The 26,952-nt window shown below is 34.3% G+C and overlaps 1 protein-coding gene across 36 annotated transcripts in view; it reads right to left on the reverse strand.

Annotated features, from left to right (window-relative positions):
* RIMS1 (regulating synaptic membrane exocytosis 1) overlaps window positions 1-26,952 on the reverse strand; it is a 469,012-nt gene that overhangs the window by 230,997 nt on the left and 211,063 nt on the right. For 32 of the 36 annotated variants that reach the window (XM_066359078.1, XM_066359075.1, XM_066359040.1 and 29 more), the window contains 2 exons: window positions 25,724-25,937; window positions 23,279-23,290 (listed from right to left, as the gene is read on the reverse strand). In XM_066359078.1, coding sequence (XP_066215175.1) covers window positions 23,279-23,290; window positions 25,724-25,937 — 226 coding nt within the window. The remainder of the gene's footprint in view (window positions 1-23,278; window positions 23,291-25,723; window positions 25,938-26,952) is intronic. The other 4 variants (XM_066359079.1, XM_066359077.1, XM_066359044.1 and 1 more) reach the window with 1 other exon arrangement.

A 26,952-nucleotide genomic window follows, 5' to 3' on the forward strand; every position in this document is an offset into this window, starting at 1 on the left:
AACATGTTCTTGGATTAATTTGGAAAGCTGAGAGATAGAATTGTATTTGATCTTTGATTTTTTTAAAAATAACTAAATAAAACAACAAAATACACAGTAAGGAGATACATACTTTGGGGGGGAAAAGCAGGAAAGATCATTAAATAACAATAAAATAATTAAAAATTAGGATACAGATTAAAATTACTATCTGAAATAGTCCTTTCATAGACTACCAGATAACTATTATAATCTAGTTCACTCATTTAACATTCAACAAATAATATTTATTGTCTATTATGTGCCAGGTGTTAATCAGTAAACAAGTCCCCATTGCATGAAGCTTATATTCTAGTGAGATGAAGAAAACAATAAAAAAAGTACACTGAGAAGATATATCATGTTAGGTAGTGCTGTAAGAAACATAACTTGGAATAAAGGGCCAGGGAGGGACAAGAGTAGTAGGTGGGCACTCTATTAGAAGGAGTTCTCAGGAAGGGCATTACTAATGAGTGCCAACGGCCAACTGAACAGAGGCACAGGCTTGTGGACAAGGCCCACCGCGGGTGAGGATGACAGAGATGCAGAGAGCCGACTCCGGGGACCAGGTTCTGTGATGCAGATACGCTTTATTCAGGAAGTAAGCTAGCTTATATACATGGGTTCAGCCAATTGGATGTTACAGCATGTTCCTCAAAGACAATGGCTAAAAAGATCAGGGAGCTGCCTGGTTGGCACTGAGTTACTTCCTTACAATGGGTGAGCTCCCTCCTTGGTGTGCCCAGGAGGGTTTCAGGTGCTGGGGTGTTCTCACAGCATTGCATCAGCCACAGCTGCTAGGAATGTGCTCTGTGCTCTACCTACACAGGCTGTGGACCAGAGTGATATATGAAGGAAGAGCATTTTAGGTATAGGAAACTGAAGTGTAAAGCCCCTGCTTGGTGCTTTTGTGAATAGCAAAGGAACCAATAGACCTGTCTCTCCTCATATGTATCCTTCCAACACTAATACATGACAGATGATAGATAGATAGATAGATATATAGATGATAGAATATATATATATATATGTATATATACATATAGAGAGAGAGTTTGTGTGTTTATGTACATACATAGATGTACATATATGTATGAGCTTTTATTTAGTTATAAAATACAACACTGTAATATCCCTTAGATTTAAAAATATGAAAGTAAGATTCCTCATAGTAAACTCATTTTAACTGTTGATAGATGCTAATAAATTGCCTTTCAAAACAGGCTGTTCTCATTTACTTTCCCAGCAGCAAAGTATGAAATGGACATTTTTCAAAAATCATCAACACTAGGTTTCATCCGTCTTATGAATTTTTGTCTATCTGATACTAAAAATGCTATCTCTTTTACATTAGAGTTGATTTTCTTCAATGTACTTCTATGCTGTTTGTAATATGCACTATGTCAATGCCCAGTTTATATATGATTTTTATTGGGTTACATTTCTTTTGTTTTAAAGAGTGCTTATTTGGTTGTTTTAAATTTTGACTCCCTTGATTTCATCCCAATCCACTGAGTGTAACCAATGTCAACAGCCAGATGTGTATCTTCTCTCAGCGTTCTCCCTGTTCATACAAACATGCAAGCCTATTTTCAAATATATACAATTGATTTTCATTTATTTGAAAAGTCTAGAAGAGGCAATTTATAGAGACAAAAAGAAGATTAGTGGTTGTCTGTAGTTGTGTTTGGGAATGATGATTATGTGGAATCGATACAAGGGATCTTATTGGGGGGATGAACATGTTCTTAAACTGATTTATGGTCATGGTTGTACTACTCTGTAAAGTTACCAAGACTCATTGAAAAAAAAAGTTGTACTTATTCAATAAATAGTATTAGAAAAACTGAACATATATATGCAAAAAATAAAACTAGACAAACTTCTTACACCATACACAAGAACAAACTCGAAATGAATTAAATATTTAAATATTAGAGAAGAAAACATAAAAATCTTAGAAGAAAACAGAGGGAGTAAAATCTTGAACATTTCTTGTAGCAATAGTTTTTCTGGTATATCTTTTCAGGCAAGGGAAACAAAAGAAAAAATAAACAAAGGGTTGAACATCAAACTAAAAAATTTTTGCACAGCAAAGAAAATCATCAACAAAATGAAAACACAACCCACTGAATGGGAGAATATATTAGCCATACATCTGATAAGGGCTTAATATGCAAAATTTACAAGGCACTTATAAAACTCAGCACCAAAAAACAAAACAAAACAAAAACACAATTCAATTAAAAGACAGGCAAAGGACATGAAAAATTTTTCAAAGAAGACAAACAGATGGTCAATAGATATAAAAAGATACTCAATGTCATATATCATCAGTGAAATGCAAATTATAACCACAATGAGACTAACCAGGCAGTGGCACAGTGGATAGAGCACTGACCTGGGATGCTGAAGACTTAGGTTCAAAACCCCAAGGTCACTGGCTTGAGTGTGGGCTCACTAGTTTGAGCATGGGGTTCCCAGCTTGAGCTTGAGATCATAGACATGACCCCATGATCACTGGCTTGATCCTAAAGGTCACTGGCTTGAGCAAGGGGGTCACTGGCTCAGCTGAAGCCCATCGGTCAAGGCATGTATGAGAAAGCAATCAATGAACAACTAAAGTGCCGCAGCTACTAGTTGATTCTTTTTTCTCCCTTACTGTCTGTCTGTCTCTCTGTCTGACTCTCTGGTTAAAAAAAACAACAACAAAAAACGACAATGAGATGTCACCTCACACCTGTCAGAATGGCGATCATGAATAAATCAACAACCAAGTGTTGGCAAGGATATAGATAAAAGGGAACACACGTGTATTGTTGGTGAGAATGCAGACTGGTGCAGCCACTGCGGAAAGCAGCACGGAGTTATCTCAAAATTTAAATTGGAACTGCCTATGACCAAGCAATTCCACTTCTGGGAATTTATCCCAAGAAATCCAAAACACTAATTTGAAAGAGTATATGCACCCCTATGTTTACAATAGCCAAGATTTGAAAGCAGCCCAAGTGTCCATCAGTAGATGAGTGGATAATAAAGCTGTGGTACATTTACAGAATGAAATACTACTCAGCCATAAAAAGGAAAGAAATCTGACCTTTTGCAATAGGATAGATGGACCTGGAGCATATTATGCTAAGTGAAATAAGCCAGTCAGAGAAAGTACCATATGATTTCATTCATATGTGGAATCTAATGAACAAAATTAACTAATGAGCAAAATAATAACAGACCTATAGAGAGCAGGCTGACAGTTGTTAAGGAGGGGCCTTGATGAGAGATTTGAGAGACTGAGAAAAGAAAAAAGAAAAAGTTATGGACATGAACAACAGTGTGGTGATAGTGGGGGGGGTGGAAGAGATTATAGGGGTATAAATGGTGATGAATGGAGACTTGAGTTGGATAAACACACAATACAGTGTACAGAGAATGTGTTGTGAAGCGGTGTACCTGAGGCCTGTGTAATTTTGTTAACCAATGCCACCCCAACAATTTCAATTACAAAAGAAAGAGATGGATTTATATGTATATTTTATCTCAAATTATTTTTAAAAATATGCATATACTAAGCCACTTGATTTTTAAAATGATAATATCCTATGTTTGCAGATATATTCCCAAAGTCCACTTTTTAAACACACATACACATACAGACTCACACAGTTTTGCATTATTTAGATCACGTACACTTTCATTTTTGCACATATCTTGCATCTTACTTTTAGCACAGAAGAGCAAAACAACAAAATTTTGAAAGGAAAACAAAATCAGGAAACAAAACATAGATTAAGAAAAAAATGTTATAATGCATTGAACAAATAAAATGTGTATATACTGCTCACAAAAATTAGGGATATTTTATCACTTCATATTCATTTTGAAATATCCCCTAATTTTTGTGAGCAGTATATTTAATACAAAAGAGTGCTTACAGGAAAAAGACAAACCACCTGACTGGGCAGTGGCACAGTGGATAGAGTGTTGGCCTGGGACACTGAGGACCCAGGTTCGAAACCCCAAGGTCGCGGCTTGAGCACAGGCTCACCAGCTTGAGCGTGGGATCATAGACATGACCCATGTTCTCTGGCTTGAGCCCAAGGTCACTAGCTTGAGCCCAAGATCGATGGCTTGAGCAAGAGGTCACTGGCTCAGCTGGAGCTCGCAGTTAAAGGCACATATGAGAAAGCAATCAATGAACAACTAAGGTGCCACAACTATGAGTTGATGCATCTCATCTCTCTCCCTTTCTGTCTTTTTCTGTCTGTCTGTCCCTTTCTCTCTCTCTCGCTGAAAGAAAAAGATAAATCATTAGAAAGATGGGCAAAGATTATTAATAAGCAAGTCTCAGAAAATAAAATCCAGATGCCCCAAAATATATGAAATATTAAATGCATAAGCCTAACAAAAGTCAAAGTAATAAAAATAATTAAATTAATAATAAAATATTAATTTATACATATAAATGTTTATGTTGACAGGAATAAAAAAGAGCATTAACATTTATTACTGGTGAATATGTGGGGAAATGCTCTATCAAACATTTTTGAATAAAATGTTGTTGGAAAACAGTTTAGAAGACTTATTTTTGGAATTTGTTCCTAAGATATAAATCACTAGAAAGTAAGAATATATACACACAAATATTCACTGTAGTGTTATTCTTAACATAAAAAAACCTTTGTAATAGTAAGAATGCTGAATAAATTATGGTATCTACATACTGAGTTATACAGTACATATTTATTTTATATTGAACCACATAACTAAATTTTTATCTTCATTTTTGTATACCATCTTAGCAAAAAAAAAACCTCTGTACTTTTTTCGCACTTTTACACAAATTATTTTATTTTCTTATTACATTCACCAAAATAACTCACTATCACTAAAATAAATAATAATAGTAATTATTCTAAGTTCTGTTATTTATGAAAATGGTTTTAATGTTTCATCTATAAGAATAATGATTATTATTAGTTTTTGGTAAGTATGTCTAACCTATTTAGGAGACCTTATTACATGCTTAGCTTTCTTAGGGTTTAATTAGAAATGGCCTTCAAATTTAACAAGTGCTTTTATAGGATTATATAATGTTTCCCTTTACTTGTTTGATACATTGAACTATGTTGGATTTCCTGATGTTATACCACCCTTACATTTCTCCAGTAAATGTTACCTGATCATTCGTTCCAGTAAATCTTGGCATGATTATCGGAATGGGTATGTAGAAGGTAAACTATCTGAATATTTTTTATGTCTAAAAATGTTAAATTTTACTCACAATTAGTTATATATAAATTTCTATATTCCAAATGTATTTTTTTTTTGTTTCAGAACATTGGAGAAATTGCTCAATTAACTAAACTTTTTTCTTATTTTAAAATCCTTTTAAAATTTTTATCTTCATATTTATTTTTTAATTGACTTTATTGGGGTGACACTGATTGAAATAATTATGTATATATAGATTTCACCAAAGGGTGTCTTTGTATAAGTCTTTTGTAATAACTATGTTTACTACCTCATATATATTCTTTTAACCTCAAGATCCAAGCCTGTCAAGAATTTAGACATATTTTTCTGTTTATATCCATCATGTTTCTTTTTTCTCAGCTTCTAGAGCTCCTATTAATTCTGATGAGATTTTCTTAAGTATCTATGACTAACTCTTCTAACATACTTTCTATTTATCTTCTACTGTTTATTCAGTGAAATATTGTCTGTTGTTTATCTCACAGATCACTGATTTGGTCCTCAGCTCTCTCTGATCCATTTGTAAGTTCTATGAACTTTTAAAAAAATTTTTGCAAATGTTTTATTTCCTAATTCATTCTTATCCACTCATTATCTCTTTTCACAGCAAAGTGGTTTTTATTCATTGTGTTCAAATCTCTTTTCGCATTTTATCAACTCTCATTTAATCATCTCTGTTCATTCTGTGGTGAATTTCTTGGGCCACTCTGCAGATCAAAGGACTATTTCATACATCCCCATCTTCTAAACAGGAAAGTTTACTGTAAAAGTGGATGAGTGCACTGATTAACTGGATTTGTTTTCACTGTTTGGGCATATAACAGATGTGGAGAATGACAATGACCACCCACCCTATCAAACCCAAAACAAAATTTCTCAATTTTTACTATTAAAATGAAGTTGACCGTTCATTGATGGTGGAATACTCTTGTGAATTTCTCTTGTATATAGATACCTGACATATTCTCTTTTATCCATGTCAAGATTCTATACTAAGTTGCTTCAGGCTCTGATTGCCTCTTAGATGCTGACACCTATATTAAGCATCTCTCTCAAATAAGTAGTTAAATTTTCTTCGAGTACAGTCCTCAAGCCCTCAACTGTTAGAGTGTTAGCCTGGGGCTTTAGTTATCTCTGCTGATGCTTTGTTTTCTTTTTTTTTTTTTTCTTAAGTGAGAAGCAGGGAGGCAGAGAGACAGACTCCTGCATGTGTCTGACCAGGATCCACCCAGCATGCCCACTAGGGGGCAATACTTTGCACGTCAGGGGAGTTGCTCCATTCCAACCAGAGCCATTCTAGCGCCTGAGGCAGAGGCCCATGGAGAAACCCTCAGCACCCGGGCCAACTTTGCTCTAATGGAGCCTGGGCTGTGGGAGGGGAAGAGAGAAATAGAGAGACAGAAAAGGGGGAAGAGTGAAGAAGCAGATGGGCGCCCCTCCTGTATGCCCTCGCCAGGAATCGAACCCAGGACTTCCACATGCCAGGCTGATGCTCTATCATTGAGCCAACTGGCCAGGGCCAATGCTTTTTTTCCCTAAGTGCACATGTATAGGAGTAGTGATAAGAGGTGAGGTGAACTCATATGTCCTTCACATTATGAATGATATTCTTGACTAAATGCTATGATAGTTTTTGCTTTTTTATATTTATATTGGCTATTATTATATAATTATTTATTCCCTATATTTACTTTGTTAGTAATTTTCTATTGTTTGTGTGTTGGGCTGGCATATTGTTTGCTTTTGTTAATTAAATCTGTTGGGCTCTGTATCTACAAAGAGTATCTAAAAAAATATGGTCTGTTAATCATGCCTTTCTTTTACATTCTAGCTGTGTTCTGAATTTGTATTTTAAGTTTTCTCTTATTTAAAGAAGACTTGGGTATCTAGGGAGGTGTCAATATGTGTGTTCTGTTCAGTATTTTGATCCAGTCTTCTGCATTATACAGTGTGCCCGTAAAGTCATGGTGCACTTTTGACTGGTCACAGGAAAGCAACAAAAGATGATAGAAATGTGAAATCTGCACCAAATAAAAGGAAAACCCTCCCAGTTTCTGTAGAATGATGTGGCAACATGTGCGCATGCGCAGATGATAACGTAACACCATGTATACAGCGGAGCAGCCCATGGCCATGCCAGTGGAGATGTGGATGGTACAGAGGAAAGCTCAGTGTGTTCTGTGGCTCACTAAATTCGAATCCGTGACCAAAGTGCAACGTGAATATCGGTGCATTTATAATGAAGCGCCACCACATAGGAATAACATTACTTGGTGGGATAAGCAGTTGAAGGAAACCGGCAGTTTGGTGGAGAAACCCCATTCTGGTAGGCCATCAGTCAATGACGAGTCTCTAGAGGCTATATGGGATAGCTACCTAAGGAGCCCTAAAAAATCTCTGTGTGTGAGCCCACATCGAACTGCACTGAATATGTATGAAACTGGGAGAGTTTTCTTTTATTTGGTGCAGATTTCACATTTCTATCGTCTTTTGATGCTTTCCTGTGACAGATCAAAAGTGCACCATGACTTTATGGACACACTGTATATTCATTATTATAATTTTACAAAAACTTTTTACTTCAACTAAATAAACTGATGCCAAATGTCATGTTCTTTAAAGCCTTTCTTGATCTACACAATTGAGTTAATCACTCACCTCCTTTATTTCTCTTGTTTTAACTTACTCAAAACATCTACAGCATTTGACCCAAGTATTTATTTATCTACCCATTAAGTGTGTTGTCTTTGAGACTAGGAAGAATGTTAATATTTTTTCTTTTTATAACCAAATTATTGATGTCTAACTGATCCAATTTTAGTGTTATCACTACCAAATGTGACAGTGAAATACAAGATATCCAGATAAGACTATTATTTATTAGATATTTATAATGTATATCAGGTTAAACACATTATAAATGCTAGTAATCATCTACAAAACACTCACAGTAGAAAATATTATACCACTTTATCGATGAGAAATTAAGACTCTGTATGGTTAAGCAGATTTTCCTAAGTAATAAAACTTATGAGTAGAGAAGCCACGTTTTAATTCTGTTACACTTCTAGGTTAGGCTCTTAACTCTATTTATTTTGGATAATAATGTCAATATTAAATTTTAAGTTCTCAATTTCCCAACTCAAAATCTATTTATATAATCTAATTTTCTAAGAGTAATGACAGAGAGCTATTTTTAATACTGAGAATGTGGGACAAGTTAAAATCCATATAAGTGTATGGATTAGGTTTGTATATGCATATACATGTGGGTAGATTTATGTATATAAATATACATCACAAGAAAAATTCAAATTATTAAAGTATGCATTTGTATTTTTGTGTGAAGGTAACCTACAAAGTGCAACTATAAACAACCAAAACCATAATGAATAAATTATATTAAACTACTGGACTTGTTTTGTTTTTGTTAGTTTCATTTTAAGTTTTTGCCATATAGAATATCAATCTTTCTAAAATATATAACACACTTGCAATATTGGCAGATTGACAAATATAATGATTACACTTATCATTTATTGAAGGTCTGCTATAAACCAAACACTATATGCACATTATTTATTGATAAGTCTTATATGATCCCATTAAAGAAAGGATATTGCTAACTCCACCTTGCAAAAGTAAAAACTGAGGCAGTGACAGTTCAAATACCTCACTTGAGGTTATATAGATCATGAGTATGCAGCCAGCAACCAAGCCCAGGTCTGGCTGACATCATATCCTGCCCCCTCTAACTATCGCCATGCCCTTGGAGGACAGAAGAGAAGAGACTTGGACCTCTACTACACTAGGTATCCTGCAGGTGGACTTGCCCACCTGTGTTATTTACAGCATCTAGGAAGGTTACTAGGACTGCTTCACAGATGAGAAAACTTAATTGCAGGAAGCTGAATGTCATCCACAGCCAGTAAGTAAAGGAGCCTGGATTTGAAACTATTAATACTTTGACTCCAAATGCCACATTTTGTTCCCTCTTAGAGACCAAATAATAAATAGATATATTTGCTTGTACTTCAACCAGTGGGAATTGTGAACACTCAAGTCCAGTTTGGATGCACAGTGAAGTGGGAGTATGCATGCCTTAAATCTAGCCTGTGATATATCATATTTTAATTCTTTTGTCTGATTAGTTTTGATTGTCTGCTGAAAATGCCAGATACTTCTCATCAGGAAACTGGCTAATCTGGACTAGGCTCCTTTTTTCTTCTAATTCAATTTTACAAATTTGAAGACTAATAATAAGAACCAGGTATGAACCTGAGAAGGCAGTGGCACAGTGGCTAGAGTGTTGGACTGGGAGGCGGAAGACCCAGGTTCGAAACCCGTAGTTCGCCAGCTTGAGTGCGGGCTCATCTGGTTTGAGCAAGGCTCACCATCTTGAGCCCAAGGTCGCTGGTTTGAGCCCAAGGTCTCTGGCTTGAGCAAGGGGTCAATTGCTCTTATGGAGCCCCTGGTCAAGACACATATGGGAAAGCAATCAATGGACAACTAAGGTTCCACAACGAAGAATTGATGTTTCTCATCTCTCTCCCTTCCTGTCTGTCTGTCCCTATCTGTCCCTTCATTGCACTTTTTATTTCACAATTACATATTTTGAAATTCCCATGTTTGAAACTCTAAAATACAGTTTTGCATTTTAACATATCTCTTTTCTAAAACAAAATTATTAGAACTATACTTATTTATTGCCTGGAGTTGTCTCATTAAATCAGTGATCCCTGGCTCTGTCTTTTCTACTCCATTCAGATTACATGATATGAGAGAGATATTTGGTCTCCTTTCTCACACAGACTCTGGAATATATTTAAGTTGAGAAGAATTAAAGGAGGCTCTCCAAAAGCTACTCTGCTTAGCCAAGTCTAGATATGAACCAACCTTCGTAGTGAATGGTACTTTCATGAAGGATGAGAGCAGATAGATTTCAATGTTTTGGAGCATTCATTTAAGATTTGTACCCTGGCTGGATAGCTTAGTAAGTTAGAGTGTCATCTTGATAGGACAAGTTTACGGGTTCAATCCCCAGTCAGGGTACATATAAGAATCAACCAATGAATGCATAAATAAGTAGAACAACAAATCAACACTTCTCTCTTTTTTCTCTCTCTCTTTCTAAAATAAATCAATAAATAATGAAAACAACTATTTGTAAATAATCTAGTTTTTACTTCATGAATGCTTAATGTATGATTAATATACTTCTTGGTTGGTTCTTTATTATTAACTGGCATAAATTAATTTACTTTATTTTGTATTTTTTCCTCCAGAATTTTAAAATTTTATTTGTTTACTAATTAAATTTATTGGATGGCCTTGAGTCTCAAAACCATGCAGGTTTCAAGTGCACAACTCAATAAAACACTATCTGTATCTTACATTATGACCGGTAATTTGTATTTTTGAGAGGCACACGAGTTTGGTTGAAAGTCAATACTTATAGGTATTGAGTTCTTTTAGTCATATATAACTAAAATATGTATGTTATTGACAATGTATGGTTTTATTAGAAACTGATTTTATTTGTTATTTCAACTTAGTCTTTTATAAGAAGGAGCTTTTTTTAGAAATATATGACCCAAATACATAATGTGTTTATTTTTGCCATCATTTATAAGCCAATTAAAATATAAAACTCCAAATTGAATATACAAAGTGACTATATTTGTTACAAACATTTGGGATTGTCTTCATACAAACTTTTCAGTACTCTATAAGATCTTTTCTTCACTTAAATTTCTATCCAATGCATTAGAAAATATTCAAGTCAAAAATATAATATTATAGTCTAATGTAGTATTCCTCTGTAAAAAAGTTACTGCATGTTTTGTGATTTTAAAAAATGCCTTAGGTGGCCCTGGCTGGTTAGCTCAGTGGTAGAGCATTGGCCTGGCGTGCAGGAGTCCCGGGTTTGATTCCCAGCCAGGGCACACAGAAGTGCCCATCTGCTTCTCCCCCTCTCCTTCCTCTCTGTCTCTCTCTTCCCCTCCCACAGCCAAGGCTCCATTGGAGCAAAGTTGGCCCGGGCGCTGGGGATGGCTCTATGGCCTCTGCCTCAGGTGCTAGAATGGCTCTGGTTGCAACAGAGCAATGCCCCAGATGGGCAGAACATTGCCCCCTGGTGGGCATGCTGGGTGGATCCGGTTGGGCTCATGCGGGAGTCTGTCTGACTGTTTCCCCATTTCCAACTTCAGAAAAATAAAAAATAAAAATGCCTTAGGTAAGTGTTATTTCTTTTTCATTTTATTTAACAAAGTTAAAACTGTGTAGTTAATTCTTCTGCTTAAGTAGTTGGCTATAGCAAATATATACTCTCCGATTTCTTATTCAACTATATGGTTATAGTCATTTAATTTACAGTATACAAATGCAAATAACTTTCTATCACTGCATTTGGAAGATGACTCATATCTTTAATTTCTTATATTAAGATGATTTCTTCTGAACCCAATTGTTTTGTTTGCTTTCACAGACAGCCTTAAGAAATACCGGTAGTTAATTTCCAATTGTGATACAAATATAAATGTCATGCTTAAATATATTTTGGAACAAGATAAATTGCTAGCAAGAGTAAGTCTTAATGGCAGAATGCAAGTACATAACTGCTGTATATTTTTGCTTAGGAATAATATAATTTTTTCATTTTCTACTTAATGTAATTTCTTGTGACATTGCTGAGATGACCATAGAAGCAGTCTGGACTAAAACAATGAACGCTAGAGTGAAGACTAGAAAGTTTGTGTTTAGTCACAAATCCAACCCATCTTCCAGGAATTGGCAACTCAAACTATCTCTACTTCAAATCTTGTATATAGAAAACGGTTAGTGCCCAACACCAGTCTCCTTACTGCTCAACTTAGACTCTGAGGATCCTTGTTAAGTTACTAACAGTAATCATTAAGATGTGTCATTGCAGATGTTGGAAGAGGGGTTGTCACATCATAATCTGAAAATCTGAGTGTAGGCTAAGATTTCATCAAGGGAAGATGAATGAGAATTTGATCAAGGGACTTGTCAGATTTCAAGAAAACTGGAAGTAGACTGAATACAGTTCTACAGTGTTCTATCCATACTGATGTAATACAAAATGCATTTCTAAGAACTAAATAATAACTACATCATTTACTGTTTCAAAACATCTACATAATTATATTTTATTTAATTTTCAATTTTTTTCTACTCCATAGAGGTTAGCAACTTCTTCTGTAAAGGGCCAGGCAGTTAATATTGCAAGCTTTGTGGACTTTAAGATCTCTGTTGCAACTAACTACTCAAATCTATGTAAATATATAGATGTGCTTGCTCTACAATATAACTTTACTTATGGTATTGAAGCTTTACGTAATTTTAATGTGTCATAAAATATTGGTCCATTAATTTTTCTCTCACCATTCAAAATTGTTATTTTTAGCTTCTGGGTCATTCAAAAACAGATGGCAGACAGGATTTGGCCCACAGGCGGTGGGCTGCTGACCCCTGTTTTAGTAGAGTCTTTTGATCAATACTACCAATCAGCCCTGAGTGGAACAAAAGGAGTAATTAGTCTCCCTGCATCATTAATTTTATCTACTGAATCTCTAAATGTAAATATTTATTTGTGGGAAATAATATATTTTTTCATAAGATGATTACATGTGAATAATTTAGCAAAATATCTGACACACTGTATAATAAGCATCAATAAACTATATATCATACATATATATAATAATCTGTATGGTTATATATAATACATAAGTAATTTTCTAATATATAATGCTTAAAAAAACTACTAAAAGAACTTATGTGAATGTATATATGTGCACATATAAGTGTATATGATTAGTTGTAATGAATCATGGATTCTCGAGTATACAGCTCAACTGAAGTTCCTTTTGTAATAGAAATTATCCTAAGAACCGTGAAATTTAAAACTAACTCTATGATTAGCACTTAATAGATGGAGGCTCTTAATATCAAATCAATGTATAAACTTTTTATTATAAGAAGTAAGATCTATACTTTAACATAAAACAAAAAAAAGAAACCTATTTCTTTGGTAATATACTCATTATGATGCATATCCTTTGTTTCACTTTTAAATTATTAAAATGTCATTAAAATTGATAAATTAGAACATCATGAGTTAAAAAAATGAGAACAAGTTCTCAGGTAGATTTATAATTATCCTTTTATAGTAACAGTATTATAAAACTATAAATAATAAATTCACTTATTCTCTTGTAAGTTGGAGAGAGTTGCTTTTTAATAGTGGAAAAATATTAAAAGTACATATAAATACTTAGATTCCCTTATTTTCTTTGAGTACCAAGTTTTATCTGTATATAGCATCTTACTAAAATCAGCACTCTGATATTTATTAAAAACATGATTCTGATAGCTCTTCTAGCTTGCATAATTTTAAGACTGCAGATCCAACATTCCTTTTCAAAGCTTCTCTGTATTTATATCTTCTAACTTCCCTTCCATCAGAGAGGAAGCATCTATCCCAATGCATAACACCTCCTTACCAGAAATGCTTATTCTATGTTTTGGTGCTTATTGAGGATAAAACATATGGACAGGAAGAGAGAGAGATGAGAAGCATCAATTCTTTGTTGCAACACCTTAGTTTGCATTGCTTTCTCATATGTGCTTTGACGGAGGGGCTATGGCTGACCAAGTGACCCTTTGCTCAAACCAGCGACCTTGGGTTCAAGCTCGTGAGCCTTGCTCAAACCAGAGGAGCCTGCTCTCAAGCTGGCAACCTCGGGGTTTTGAACCTGGGTCCTCCACGTCTCAGTCCAACGCTCTAGCCACTGCGTCAATGCCTGGTCAGGCACATGATCTTATTTTAAATGTCACAAGCTCTGAGGGAGGAACTCTGGATTTTCAACTACATTGTCAACATTTTAATGAATAGAAATTCTTTAAACTTCTCTGGACATACTTTTAATCTCCAAAAAAATTTTGACTGTAATAAATAACATAATTTCAGTGTGGATACAATTCCATGAAATAATGCAAGATGGAAATTACTTTGTATAACATTTAAAAAGTGCTAAACTAATTACAAGTAAATTATAAAAGTATATTTTGGTTCGTCTATACCAGTGTTTTTCAACCGTGTGCCGTGAGACATGGTCAGGTGTGCCATGGGGAAATTAAACATGGGTCCCCAAACTACAGCCTGCCGGATATGGCCCATGGAGGCTATTTAACGGGCCCACCGCCAGCCGCCTCCATCCGAACATAAACATTCCCCTCACAATCCCTCCAGCTATCAGCCAACAGGAAAAGTGGAGGCACAGAGAACGCTCACTGACCAATCACCTTCTAGGATTCATCCCGATCACTAGCGATGAACCAATAGTAGGCTGCCTCTAATCCACACCCAGGAAGGTCCTGCTCGGGCTGCCGCGCACTTGTCATTGTGTGGCCGCGGCAAGTAGTTGAAGCTGCTACTCCTCCCCATGGTCCCGATTTCTAATCCTGGTCAGGACTGCAGGTAAATGTTGCCACCACTAGATGAAGCCTCAGCCTCAGCTGGTTATGTCTATCCTGATGGTGTATATAGATATTTGACCTTTTTCTTTTTAAAAGATGCCCCCGCAGAGGGTGATATCCAATGCATCACAATGCATCACAATGTTATCTAACTTTAAAGCTCAAGTTTGCTGATCTTCCTTTGGACAGTTTTTGGTTATCTGTTGCCAAGGAGTTCCCCATTCTGGCCAACAAAGCTATTTTGACATTGCTCCCATTTTCAACCACATATCTATGTGAGCTGAGCTTCTCAAGCTTGACTGTGATAAAAACTAAAAACAGAGAGAGACTGAGAACTGTTGAGGAAGAGCTTCGTGTATGTCTTTCTACCATTCCTGCCAGGATATCCCTTTTGTGTTCATCGAAACAGGCCCAGGTTTCACACTAAGTGAGTATAAATACATTTAGAAACTATATTATTAACTATATGTATAATATGTACTGTGTTAGAGTGTCATTTTGTGTCATTTTGGTAGGTGGTGTGCCCCAGGATTTTGTAAATGTAAAAAATGTGCCGCAGCTCAAAAAAGGTTGAAAATCACTGATCTATGCTAACTTGTGCCAAGTCAAATTCTAATGTCCTCATTTTCTCTCCCATAATACCTTATTTCACCAATGAGAAAGTTGAAGTTCAACTATGGATTTATGAAATCCAAACATTTTTTCAAAATAATTTCATGATTTATTAGAAAACATTTACTTCTATAGTACATATGATGTTTTATATTGTAATATTTCATTAAATATACTCATTATTAAAAAACACACTGCATATTACATTATTTTGTGTCTTTTCATGTATCTTTTTTAAAAAAAATTACTTATTTTTGAGAGGGGGTAAGAGAGAGAGAAAGGAGGAAGAACAGGAAGCCTCAACTCCTATATGTGCCTTCACTTGGCAAGCCTCGAGTTTTAAACCAGGGACTTCAGCATTCCAGGTCAATGCCTTATCCACTGCACCCCCACAGGTCAGGCTTTTTATGTGTCTTAAATGAGAAAACAAAATGATCAAAAAGTGTCTTGCATTAATCACTTATTATTATGGCACTAACCACTAATCTGAAGTTAATATGCTCAAAGGATAAAGTTATAACAACGTTTCATCAAATAAAAAAGATAAAAAAGAAATAAATTATTTTAAAAATAAAATGATTCTGAAGTTGGAAAGTACAAAAACCAAAATGAAAAATTCACTAGAGGGGTTCAACAGTAGATTTGAGCTGGCAGAAAAAACTAGTGAACATAAAGATAGATCAATAATGATAACATAGTCTGATGAAAAGAGAATAAAGAATGGAGAAAAAGGCCCTGGCTGGTTGGCTCAGCGGTAGAGCGTCGGCCTGGTGTGCGGGGGGACCCGGGTTCGATTCCCAGCCAGGGCACATAGGAGAGGCGCCCATTTGCTTCTCCACCCCCCCTTCCTCTCTGTCTCTCTCTTCCCCTCCCGCAGCCAAGGCTCCATGGGAGCAAAGATGGCCCAGACGCTGGGGATGGCTCCTTGGCCTCTGCCCCAGGCACTGGAGTGGCTCTGGTCTCGGCATAGCGATGCCCCAGAGGGGCAGAGCATCGCCCCTGGTGGGCGTGCCAGTTGGATCCCGGTCGGGCGCATGCGGGAGTCTGTCTGACTGTATCTCCCCGTTTCCAGCTTCAGAAAAATACAAAAAAAAAAAAAAAAAAAAGAAGAAGAAGAGAATGGAGAAAAAAAAAGAATAAAAAAATAATGTGGGCCACTAACATGTGTAATAAAAGTTGCCATAATGAGAAGAGAAAGAAATAGACAAAAAAAAAATCTAAGCAATAGAGACCAAAAACTTCCCATATTTGATGGAAAACGTTACATATGCAAGAATCTCAAAGAATCTAACAAGAACACTTTAAGACCCATATTCAGACACAAACACATTTTGAAAGCCACAGGCAAAAAGAAGTTCTTGAAAGCAGCAAGATCACAATAAATGTACTACATGTAAGAGAATCTTAAGAAGATTAATAGCGGATATTAAAACAACAGATGTTAGAGGCTGTGGAATAATATACTCAAGGTGTGAAAAGAAGGGGAACAAACCTGTCAAATAAGAATCTTATATCAAGCAAAACTATCTTCCAAAATTGACAGTGAAATAATGACATTCCCAGATAAACAAAAGCTGACAGAAACTATTGCTAGAAGTCTCATCTTAAAGAAATACGAAAGTATATTCTTAAGGCTAAAAGTGACACTAACCTGTAGTATGAATTAACATGAAAAAACAAAGAACTTCAGTAAAGATAATTGCATAGGAAGTAATTATAAAAGTATAATTTTCTATTTTTTATTTATTATCTTAATGATTTAAAAACTATAATTTGACCCAAAGGCAAGGGAAGTAAAGGCAACAATAAAGAAATGGGACTATATCAAACTAAAAAGCTTTTGCACATCAGAAGAAACTGAGAACAAAACAAAAAAGCAGCCAACCAAATGGGAGATGTTATTTACAAACAACAGCTTCAATATCGGGTTAATATCTAAAACATATAAAGAACTGCAACAAACAAGCAAATAATTCTATTAAAAAATAGGGAGAGGACCTAAATAGACACTTTCCCCCAGAAGAAATACAAATGGCTAACAGATATATTTGTATGAAAAAAAAATGCTCATCTTCACTAACTATTAAAGAAATGCAAATCAAAACTACAATGAGATACCAGCTCACACCTGTTAGATTGGCTATTATCAGCAAGACAGGTAATAACAAGTGTTGGAGAGGCTGTAAAGAAAAAAGAACCTTCATTCACTGCTGGTAGGAATGCAAATTAGTACAACCATTATGGAAGAAAGTATGGTGCCTCCTCAAAAAATTAAAAATAGAACTCATATGACCTAGCAATCCCTCTACTGAGTATCTACCCCCAAAATTCGAAAACATTGGTAAATGAAAACACACGCACTCCCATGTTCATAACAGCATTATTCACAGTGGCCAAAACATGGAAACAACCAAAGTGACCCTTGATATGAGACTGAATAAAGAAGATGTGGTACATATATTCAATGGAATACTACTCATCCATAAGAAATGGTGACATAGTGCCATTTACGACAACATGGATGGATCTTGAGAACATTATACTGAGCGAAATAGGTAAATCAGAAAAAGCCAAGAACTATATAATTTCATACCTTATGTGGGATATAAAACTGAGACTCATGGACACAGATAAAAGTGAAGTGGTTACCAAGTAGAGGGAGTTGCGGAGGGGGAGGGGAATGGTATAAAGAGGGCCAAATTATAGAGTAGTGGAAAATTATTTGACTTTCGGTGATGGGTATAACAACACAATCAATAATTCAAATGCTATAGAAATGTTTACCTGGGCCCTGGTCGTTTGGCTCAGTGGTAGAGGGTCAGTCCAGCATGTGGATGTCCCAGGTTCCATTCCTGGTCAGGGCACACAGGAGAAGTGCCCATCAGCTTCTTTCCCCCTCCCCCTCTCTCTTCTCTCTCTCTTTCTTCCCCTTTTGCAGCCATGGCTCAATTGGAGCAAGTTGTCCAGGGGCACTGAGGATGGCTCCATGGCCTCCTCCTCCACAGATGGGCAAAGCATAGCCCCCTAGTGGGCTTCCCAGGTGGATCCTGGTAGGGGCGCATGCAAGAGGCTGTCTCTCTGCCTCACCTCCTCTCACTGAATAATAAAAAAAAAGTTTCCCTGAAACCTATGTACTCTAATTGATCAGTGTCACTCCATTAAGTTTAATTTTCAAAATAAAAATTTAAAGAAATAAAAAATAAAAATTGTATTAGTATTAATATAAAAGTACTGTTAAGTCTGCAAAACAAAGAAATCAAATGTATTTGACAAAATAATGGGATAAAGGAGGTAGGTAGAGGCAATCTGTACTGGAGTAAGGAAATGACAGCAGATGGTAACTTGAACCTACAAGTAGAAATGAGGAAAACCAAAACTTTTAAATGAGAGCATTAATATAACAGACCTTATGTACACTTGCTCCGATTTCTTCTATTCTTTAAAAATATAAAATTATATAAAGTAATAATCATAACAATGCATGACTGGATTTATAACATATATAGACATAAAACATAATAATAGCATGAAAAGGGGGGAAAGGATGAATAAAACTCTATGGAGTTGACATTTACATGTTTCACTGTCATTAAGGTAGTGTAAATATAAAATAAATTCTGATAGTTTAAGATCTGTATTAAAAACTTTAGAGCTCATCTGGTGTTTAAAAACAAAACAAAACAAAACAAACAAACAAAAAAAACTTTAGAGCTTCCAAGAAAAAGTACTAAAACAATATAGTTTAAAAACTTCTGAAATTATTAAAATATCACTAGAAAATACTCATTTAATGGAAAAGAAAGCAGTAAAGAAAGAACAGAGGAACAAAAAGTAAGGTATAAAAAACAAAATATAATGAGAGACATAAATACAATAATGTCAATAATAATAGTAAATATGAAGGGATTAAAAATCCAATCAACAGCTGAAGATTGTCAGGCTGGATTTTTTTAAAAAAAGATATTGAAGGGGGTGGAGGGAGATATATTTGGTGGGACACTTGAATCTATGTAAACACAAATTAAAATCATAAATAAAAAATAAGATATTGAAGTATGTACTATCTAAATGAGAAACATTTCATATTTAAAGAAAAAAATAGGATGAAATTAAAAGGATGGAAATGGATATACCATGTAAACAGCAACTATAAGAGAGCTAGAGTGGCTATATTAATATCAGACAAAATAGGTTTTGCTCATGACTAATAATATATTTCCAACTAATGACAGCAATAATAAGGGATCTATCTACTAGTGAAATCTATTGAATGGCAGAAATCAGGAATATATTGAAAGCTGGGCATCAGACGACAGAAAGTCTGGTTGTTAGTCTTTATGTGTATCTGTTTGTTTGCAGAGTCCCAAAAGCTCACATTATTCAAGAAAACGTCCCATGCACACTGAAAGAAGAACATCCCTTTCAAATCTGGACTAGAGTCTCCGTGTTAATTTTTGGATTATGGCTGCGTGGCAAACTGAAGTTGCAAGTTCCCTCTGCATGTATAAAAAAATAGTCTTTTCAAATTGAAATAAATAATCTCTTACTTTGTGCATTCTTAGGGTTAGTTAGTCCAGACAAGATATTAGATTCCAAGTTATCTTAAACTTAACAGAGCTCCTGTTCTGATTGATTTATGTATATTAGTAATAATACTTACATAATTCTAATATAAGGAAAATAAAGAAAACCAGAGAAGAAACTGCACTTTTAATACTTTAAATATGCTTGCCTTATTTATTTATTTATTTTAAAAATCTATCCTCAAAAAATTGAAGACTTAGAAGCATTTTTATACAAGAACCTAAATCCACACAATCACAGAGAATTCTCAGAAATATCAAACTTTGGCTCAAAACCAGCTTTATGAAAAGTGCAATGAGATACTATTTTATTTCACATGAAACATGACAGATATGGAGAAAAGAAAATAGAAAGACAAATATGGACAAGAATGTGGAGAAATCAGAATCCTCAAACGTGGTTGTGCAGAGAAATCCACTGTCAGATCATTCCAGAACAATCAAGAGAGAACATGAAAGTGGAGCCAGGCAAAATTCTCACAGTGGCTTTTTTTAAAATGAAGGTTGAAAATTATAATCACATGCTTCATCATGCCATGAACTAAATATGGATAATTCTAGGAAGATTTTCATAATAAGAATAAATATTTAATGCAATCATGGAAATCATTTTTAAAAATGGTTATGATTCTATTGAATTGCTTATCTTTATCTAACCCTAGTAAGTGATTAAAAATATCATCATTTTGGTATTTAAGAGCAGTCTGTAAGGGTGAAATTCTTTATGCTGTTAAGAATTAATTATTCCATAGAGAACACCGTATAATAAGAAGGCCAGTGACAAACTCAGCACTGTCCCATTTTACTCAACCCTTATCTTTTACGAGCTTTATGTACAAAATCATACTCACTTTATCAACATATCAGCATGATTTCTAAATGCAAACACCAATTAAAAGCCATGAGGAGCCAGTTTTAAAAAATCATAATTCATTAGTTATTATCTAAAAGGTATGTGCAGCTTTCACATTTTGAAAGATAAGAAAAGTAGATAGTGTTCTATTTTGCAGATTATTGTTGACATTCACTACAAAATACTCAACATAAAATCTGACACTTTTTTGGGGAAATTAAGGTTAACTAGAAATGTAGCAAGTTCATTTTATAGTTATTGTATTCACAAATCAATTACCCCCTAAAAAAATACTGATGATAATCAGTAGGGATTGAATTTAGAAGATTCTATTCAGCTGGTTTATAAACAGTAAAGTGTTAATGTTATCAAAGGAGTTATCTAAATTCAGTACTGTGCCAACAAATAGAGAGTAAAACAAAGACCAAAGCAATTTAAACTGGCTGCGGAAAACTCTGCATTGTTTCTATATATTTAGGCTAAAAGAAATTAATAATCATATGTTTACCTGGGAGAGTATGCACTTGAATAAAATAATCTATTATAAGCTATTACAAATGTCAAATGCAATGTCCTTCTTTATGATAGCTATTTCCTTTATAAGCAAGTACACAATCTTGCAAAATATCACTATTTTTAACTTAAGCTAAGAGTAGTTTTAAAATAAAATACTGCTAGGATGCAAAATATGTGATCAATAATACTTTTTTCCAGACTTAAAAGGGATTCTTATGTGTTGGGTATGCTTAGATCTTCATATCATATACACTAGTATTTTAATTAAAGTCATTCACCAATTTAAGACTAAGTAGAATTCATTAGTATTATATTGACCAAGAAGGAGATTGCTTTTAGGCAAGTTTCATTTGCCCTTATTTTCTCTTCCCTTTCCACTCATATAAACACACACACACACACATACACACACACACATACACACACACATAAAAACTATAATTTCTCTTACAAGAGCTGGCTTCAGTCTCCTTGGATAAGAAAATCTACTGAACAACCTCAATAGGCTAAAAGCTTTTTAATGAAATTATGACATATGACAAAGTTAAAAATAAATGGTAGATATATGCATTCTAGTCAAGAAAAGAAAATAATTGAAAGTAATTGTATTTTATAGATCTTTCTATCCTATTTTTAGCCTGAAAACCACAAAGTCCACCTGAATTCTCATGGCACTCAGTAGTCAGAAGAAGCAAATAACCTACCGTTATGGTAAGTGCTGTAAAAAGGACAGTGAGTCTGGGCAGCCCCACAGGAGGAGCTGAAGTCTTAACACCAACTGTACATAACACCAGCATTATTATTTACTTAAATTTTTATTTTTTAAGAGAATTGAAAATTATCTACTTTTAAAGTAGACTCATTCAAAGTAATAATATTCATGAAACCAAAGACATGACATTCTAGTTATATTTTTCCTAATAAATTATATAGTTTACATTAAAATAATAGCCCCCCCAAATGACCTCCTATACCATTAATGGTAAAGGTGAACACATTTAGTGAAAACAAACTACTCCATCTACCCTATATAATTTCAACCTGATTTCCTTTTCATAGGAAAAAACTGTTAAACATATACCAGCATCAAGTTTAAAAACACACTTAATGTTCAATTCAAAGTCATGTCTGTTACTTATGCACTATCATACATCATTTATACTTTAAAACAGTTGAACAAAGGCAGCTAAATTGATATATTAAACCCAAAATACTCACTGTCTCAATCTCATATTGGGAAATCAATGAGCTATAGTGGAATTGTAATTTACACAAAATAAATATATACAGTATGCACACAAAGGACAGGCTGACTGCAGTTCCACTTGGAACCTATCTTCCTGACTACAGCCTCTGTGGCTTCTAGAGCTGATAAGAGTTGAAAGTGACCTTTCCATTCCTCTGGAGTATGATTTCTGTGTGTGAGGGAGAAGGAAAGGGCATATGACAACTCTGCTACTTATATTCTATAGAAAAGTCATTTTTTTAGCTCTTGATTTTAATTACATCCATTCTCTTCACTAAATCAGTTCATTCCATTTCTTCTGTAATCAAGTTTTAAATTACCTGCCTATGTATCTACCGAGTGCTGAGAAAAATAGAGACCCTTCGACTTTATTGTTCCTGACAGCAGATGGAATCATCAACAAAACTCAGAGAGCTAAGAAGACATATGAGTTCATAATGATTTAAATTATATTGTAATATTGCCATTCCCATGAGCTGAAACTACCCAGACTTGACCTATTAATTTAAAGCTCTCTAATGTTCCTAGGTGTTCATTTTATTATTATTCTTTTCCTGTGAGAACTTCAAATGAGCTCTTCTTAGCATATAATTTCTTTGTGAAATATAATGAGTAACAATTCTAGGTGAAACATTCACTTAATAAAGTTCACAACATTATATAACAAATGATAAAAAAGAAATCATGGATTCTAACCACTTTGTCCTCCTTTGGGAAAGCATCCAAGGAAGCAGAGTAAAGAGAGGAAAAAGAGGAAGAGAGAAACAAAAATAAGGCATAGATTAATAAATAGATTTTAAGAAAAACAATCATGTATATGTCACTCTAAAGTGTTAAAACACAGACAGGTACGCTAAAAAGTAAATGTTTACTCTTCCCCCCAAATAATCATTGCTTAAACTTTCATCAAAAATACATATATATGAATTCTGCTATATGTTAGATACCAAAGTTGGGAGTTATAATTTCTAAAATTTTTAGAATTTGGATTATTAAATGTATATTTAAACTATTCTTCATATAGAAAGCTTAATTCACTACCATAGTCAGTCTACATATTATTGAAAGATATATTAAAATGCATTAATTTGTATGAATTACTGTTAAATATTTATAATTACAAACTTAAGAAATCAAGAATGGGAAATGTTTGTAATTAGCAAAAGTGAAAAAAAAACACTTCACTTCAAATACAAATTATTACTCAGGCAATGTTTATTTGTGATAGACATTTCAACATTTCACTATCATCCAAAAATATAAATTTTTACATTTTTTATTATGTGCAAGATTAAGTAGTTTAAGTTGTATTTTCTTTTGTTTGTTCTTTTGAATATTTTTCCAAAATTGTATTTAGTTTAATACAGCTGGATGAACTACATTAAGGCAGAGTGTCTGTTCCAAAGCATTGCCTCCTAACTCAATTTCCTTTAAACACCTCTCCTTTTTAAAACATGAATGTGACCTTAATAATTTTAATGTATCAATGATTAACTCTATTTCTATTATTTTGCCTCAAACTTATAAAAGGAAGCAAGCACATTTAACGCTGTGGGCACTCAGCCAGCATTACTGTTCCCTAGAATATCATGCCCAGGTCTCACTTGAGAGAATTCATTCCTAAACAGTAACTTTAAAAGAAAAAGAATACTAAACAAGGGAAGATTAACAAATAGGCTTTGTGCACTTTTTATATGCCAGACAATACCTTAACACAAGGTTATTCTAGAAAAACTTTAAGGTGGCATATGAAGATAACTTTTAGAAGAAAAAAATTAAACTTATGTGGCCATAAGAATAAAACTTAAAAACATGCATATCATAAAGACTAATTTTAATTATTTTAATTGAATTCTCATAACAACACATAGAGTAATTATTGCTATCTAGTTTCAAGGTAAAGAAGCTGTTTAGAGAATATAAGTATCTTCCCAAGGACGCAAAGGTAATAGTAGGTTCATCTTACAGTATAATAATGTAAAATTTTCCTGAATGTCTTAATTTCACTGAAAATTATTTTAGAATACACTATTTAAAACTCAAATACACTACCAAAGGCTACAATGTGAGTCGGACATTCATATTTATTTTAACTGTGATTTTCCAAAATTGACAGACATAAAAAGTCCTTAGAGCTCTCCTATTATTTTTTAAATATACCTTGGTATTAAATTAAAGTTTACAGATGATTAGATAACATGTTAAATTCTTTAAACAAACAATGGAAACTATTTAGATAAACTTCTTACACTGCAGACCTATATCAAAAAATACTCACAGAGACATCCCTATAAATAATCCCACTGCACTAATATCAGGAATATAATAAAGTACTACATTAAAATGTATTCTAAATTAAATATTTACTAGAATTAACCTAGTATTTCACAAATTATAATACAGTTCTTTACATAACCATCTTTTTGCATCAATAATTTAAATATATATAAAGTACTGGCATAATGGAAGAGTAGCTATTATTTAAACCAACTAAGGAAACTACATCTACATCAAATCAGACTACATCTCATAGAAAAGAAAGAAGAAGAAAAAACTCACACAAAACATATTTTAACATACTCTTTGAAAATCTGAATAATTACTATGAGAAAAACTTGGCACTATATTTCTTTAACATGATATGAAATTACTCTCATAAAGGCGAATCACAGTTTTATATACCTATATTATAATCTTGGTTTAAATTCAATGCCACACAGTTTACTTTGTATTTTACCCTCATTCAATCCAAAACCAGTGTGGCAGAAACTAAAGTAAGGTTTTGTTTTATTTTGTTTATTATAAGAACTGGCCATAACTTTCAAGAGTTTTATAACTCATCATATTACATCTATATTTACAATATTCTTCAGAAAATTTTACTCCTACAGATAAATCGGTTGGTTTTGAATGGGAATCATTTATTAAGATACACACATATGGGAACTTTTAATTATTTTCATCACCACTCCATTACTGTGAACCTTATGAAAAACAAAAGATTAAAATGGAGAGAGGCCTATTTATGTGTTCATTTGTGCACATATCGGCTCTCGAGAACACGCATGTGTTGTTTCTCTGGGGAAGCATCCGGATTGGTATCCGCATTCAGAATTTCTGTCACGCCCACAGAATACTCACGTTGTTTGATCGCAGAGACACTCGGCCTCCGCAGCGGGCACAGAATTTGGTGCGGCAGTAGGAGCAGAGATGGCCGCACCCATCAGCAAACTTTGTTTTATGACAGATTCCGCAAGTCGGAGCATCGTCTTTGTGCTCTCCTTGGTAACGCCGCGCTTCTTCCCCTATTTTTCTCACTTGCTCCTTATAGCTTTCAAATTGTTGATGCAATCTCCTGGCAAAGAGAGAATGGTAGCAAACTTAGTAAAATGATGGAAGACAAAAATAATTTTTTCCCTAACAGAATAAAAGTGTAACTATTTGAACGAAAGCAAAGCATACAAAACAACCTCCCCCGCTAATCTTACCTATAAAGGTACGAAATGTAATAGCATGTATTCTATTAGTCCCGGATTTGCTTAGGAGCACTTCACAGACAGATGTAGATAGATTTCATTATAATCACTGGTTGTTTTTTTCCCCAACAGGGGAATTCATGTATCCACTTCATCCCTCTCCTTTTAGACAGGTGGCCTTCAAAACTGGATCTTAACACTTTCCACTCATGTGTGTATACAGCTGAAGCAAAAGTTACACAAAGCACTTAGCCTAACTATCTATGATGTACTCTGCTATTTTCTATCTTACTCTAAGTTTAATGCTCATTACTATTTTTAAAAAGTCTGCCATAGTAAATTGATTCCATGACCCACTATTTATGCATGATCCATACTTGGAAAAAGACTGTTTTAAATAATGTTGCTAGGCAATTTGTCTTCCACAAAATATCTTCCTTCACTCCTATTCTTGGAGACCATTTATTTTGCATCAAGAATTTCATACAATAAACAGAATGATAGCTTATATATCGTGTTTGAGCTTGTTAGTTCTTCCAAGTCACATTGAAAGTTCTAAGCCACACCTTGTAAATATTCAGATTTTTATATACCAACTTTTGCTTGGTTCTCTCTCAGGTTATATGTATGAGGGTTTTACTATTCCTCATTGGTAACTACTGGCAGTGGGACAACCAAAGTCATTGAGGCAAATGATTTCCCATAAGAATATCCACATTTAGTATGATACAAGTTTCCTCCCCATCAGTCCAAATCCGTAACTCTATATTGCTATAAGTAGAAACCATCAGCTCTGTTCTGTATAGAACATTAGGGTATCCAGTGAAAGGGTGGCTCCCCATGAAAGGATGACTTAGTTTTGTAAATGAGAACTGAGAGAGTTGTTTTAGTCAC

The sequence above is a fragment of the Saccopteryx leptura genome, chromosome 1 (assembly GCF_036850995.1).
Source record: "Saccopteryx leptura isolate mSacLep1 chromosome 1, mSacLep1_pri_phased_curated, whole genome shotgun sequence".
NCBI classification, from domain to species: domain Eukaryota; kingdom Metazoa; phylum Chordata; class Mammalia; order Chiroptera; family Emballonuridae; genus Saccopteryx; species Saccopteryx leptura.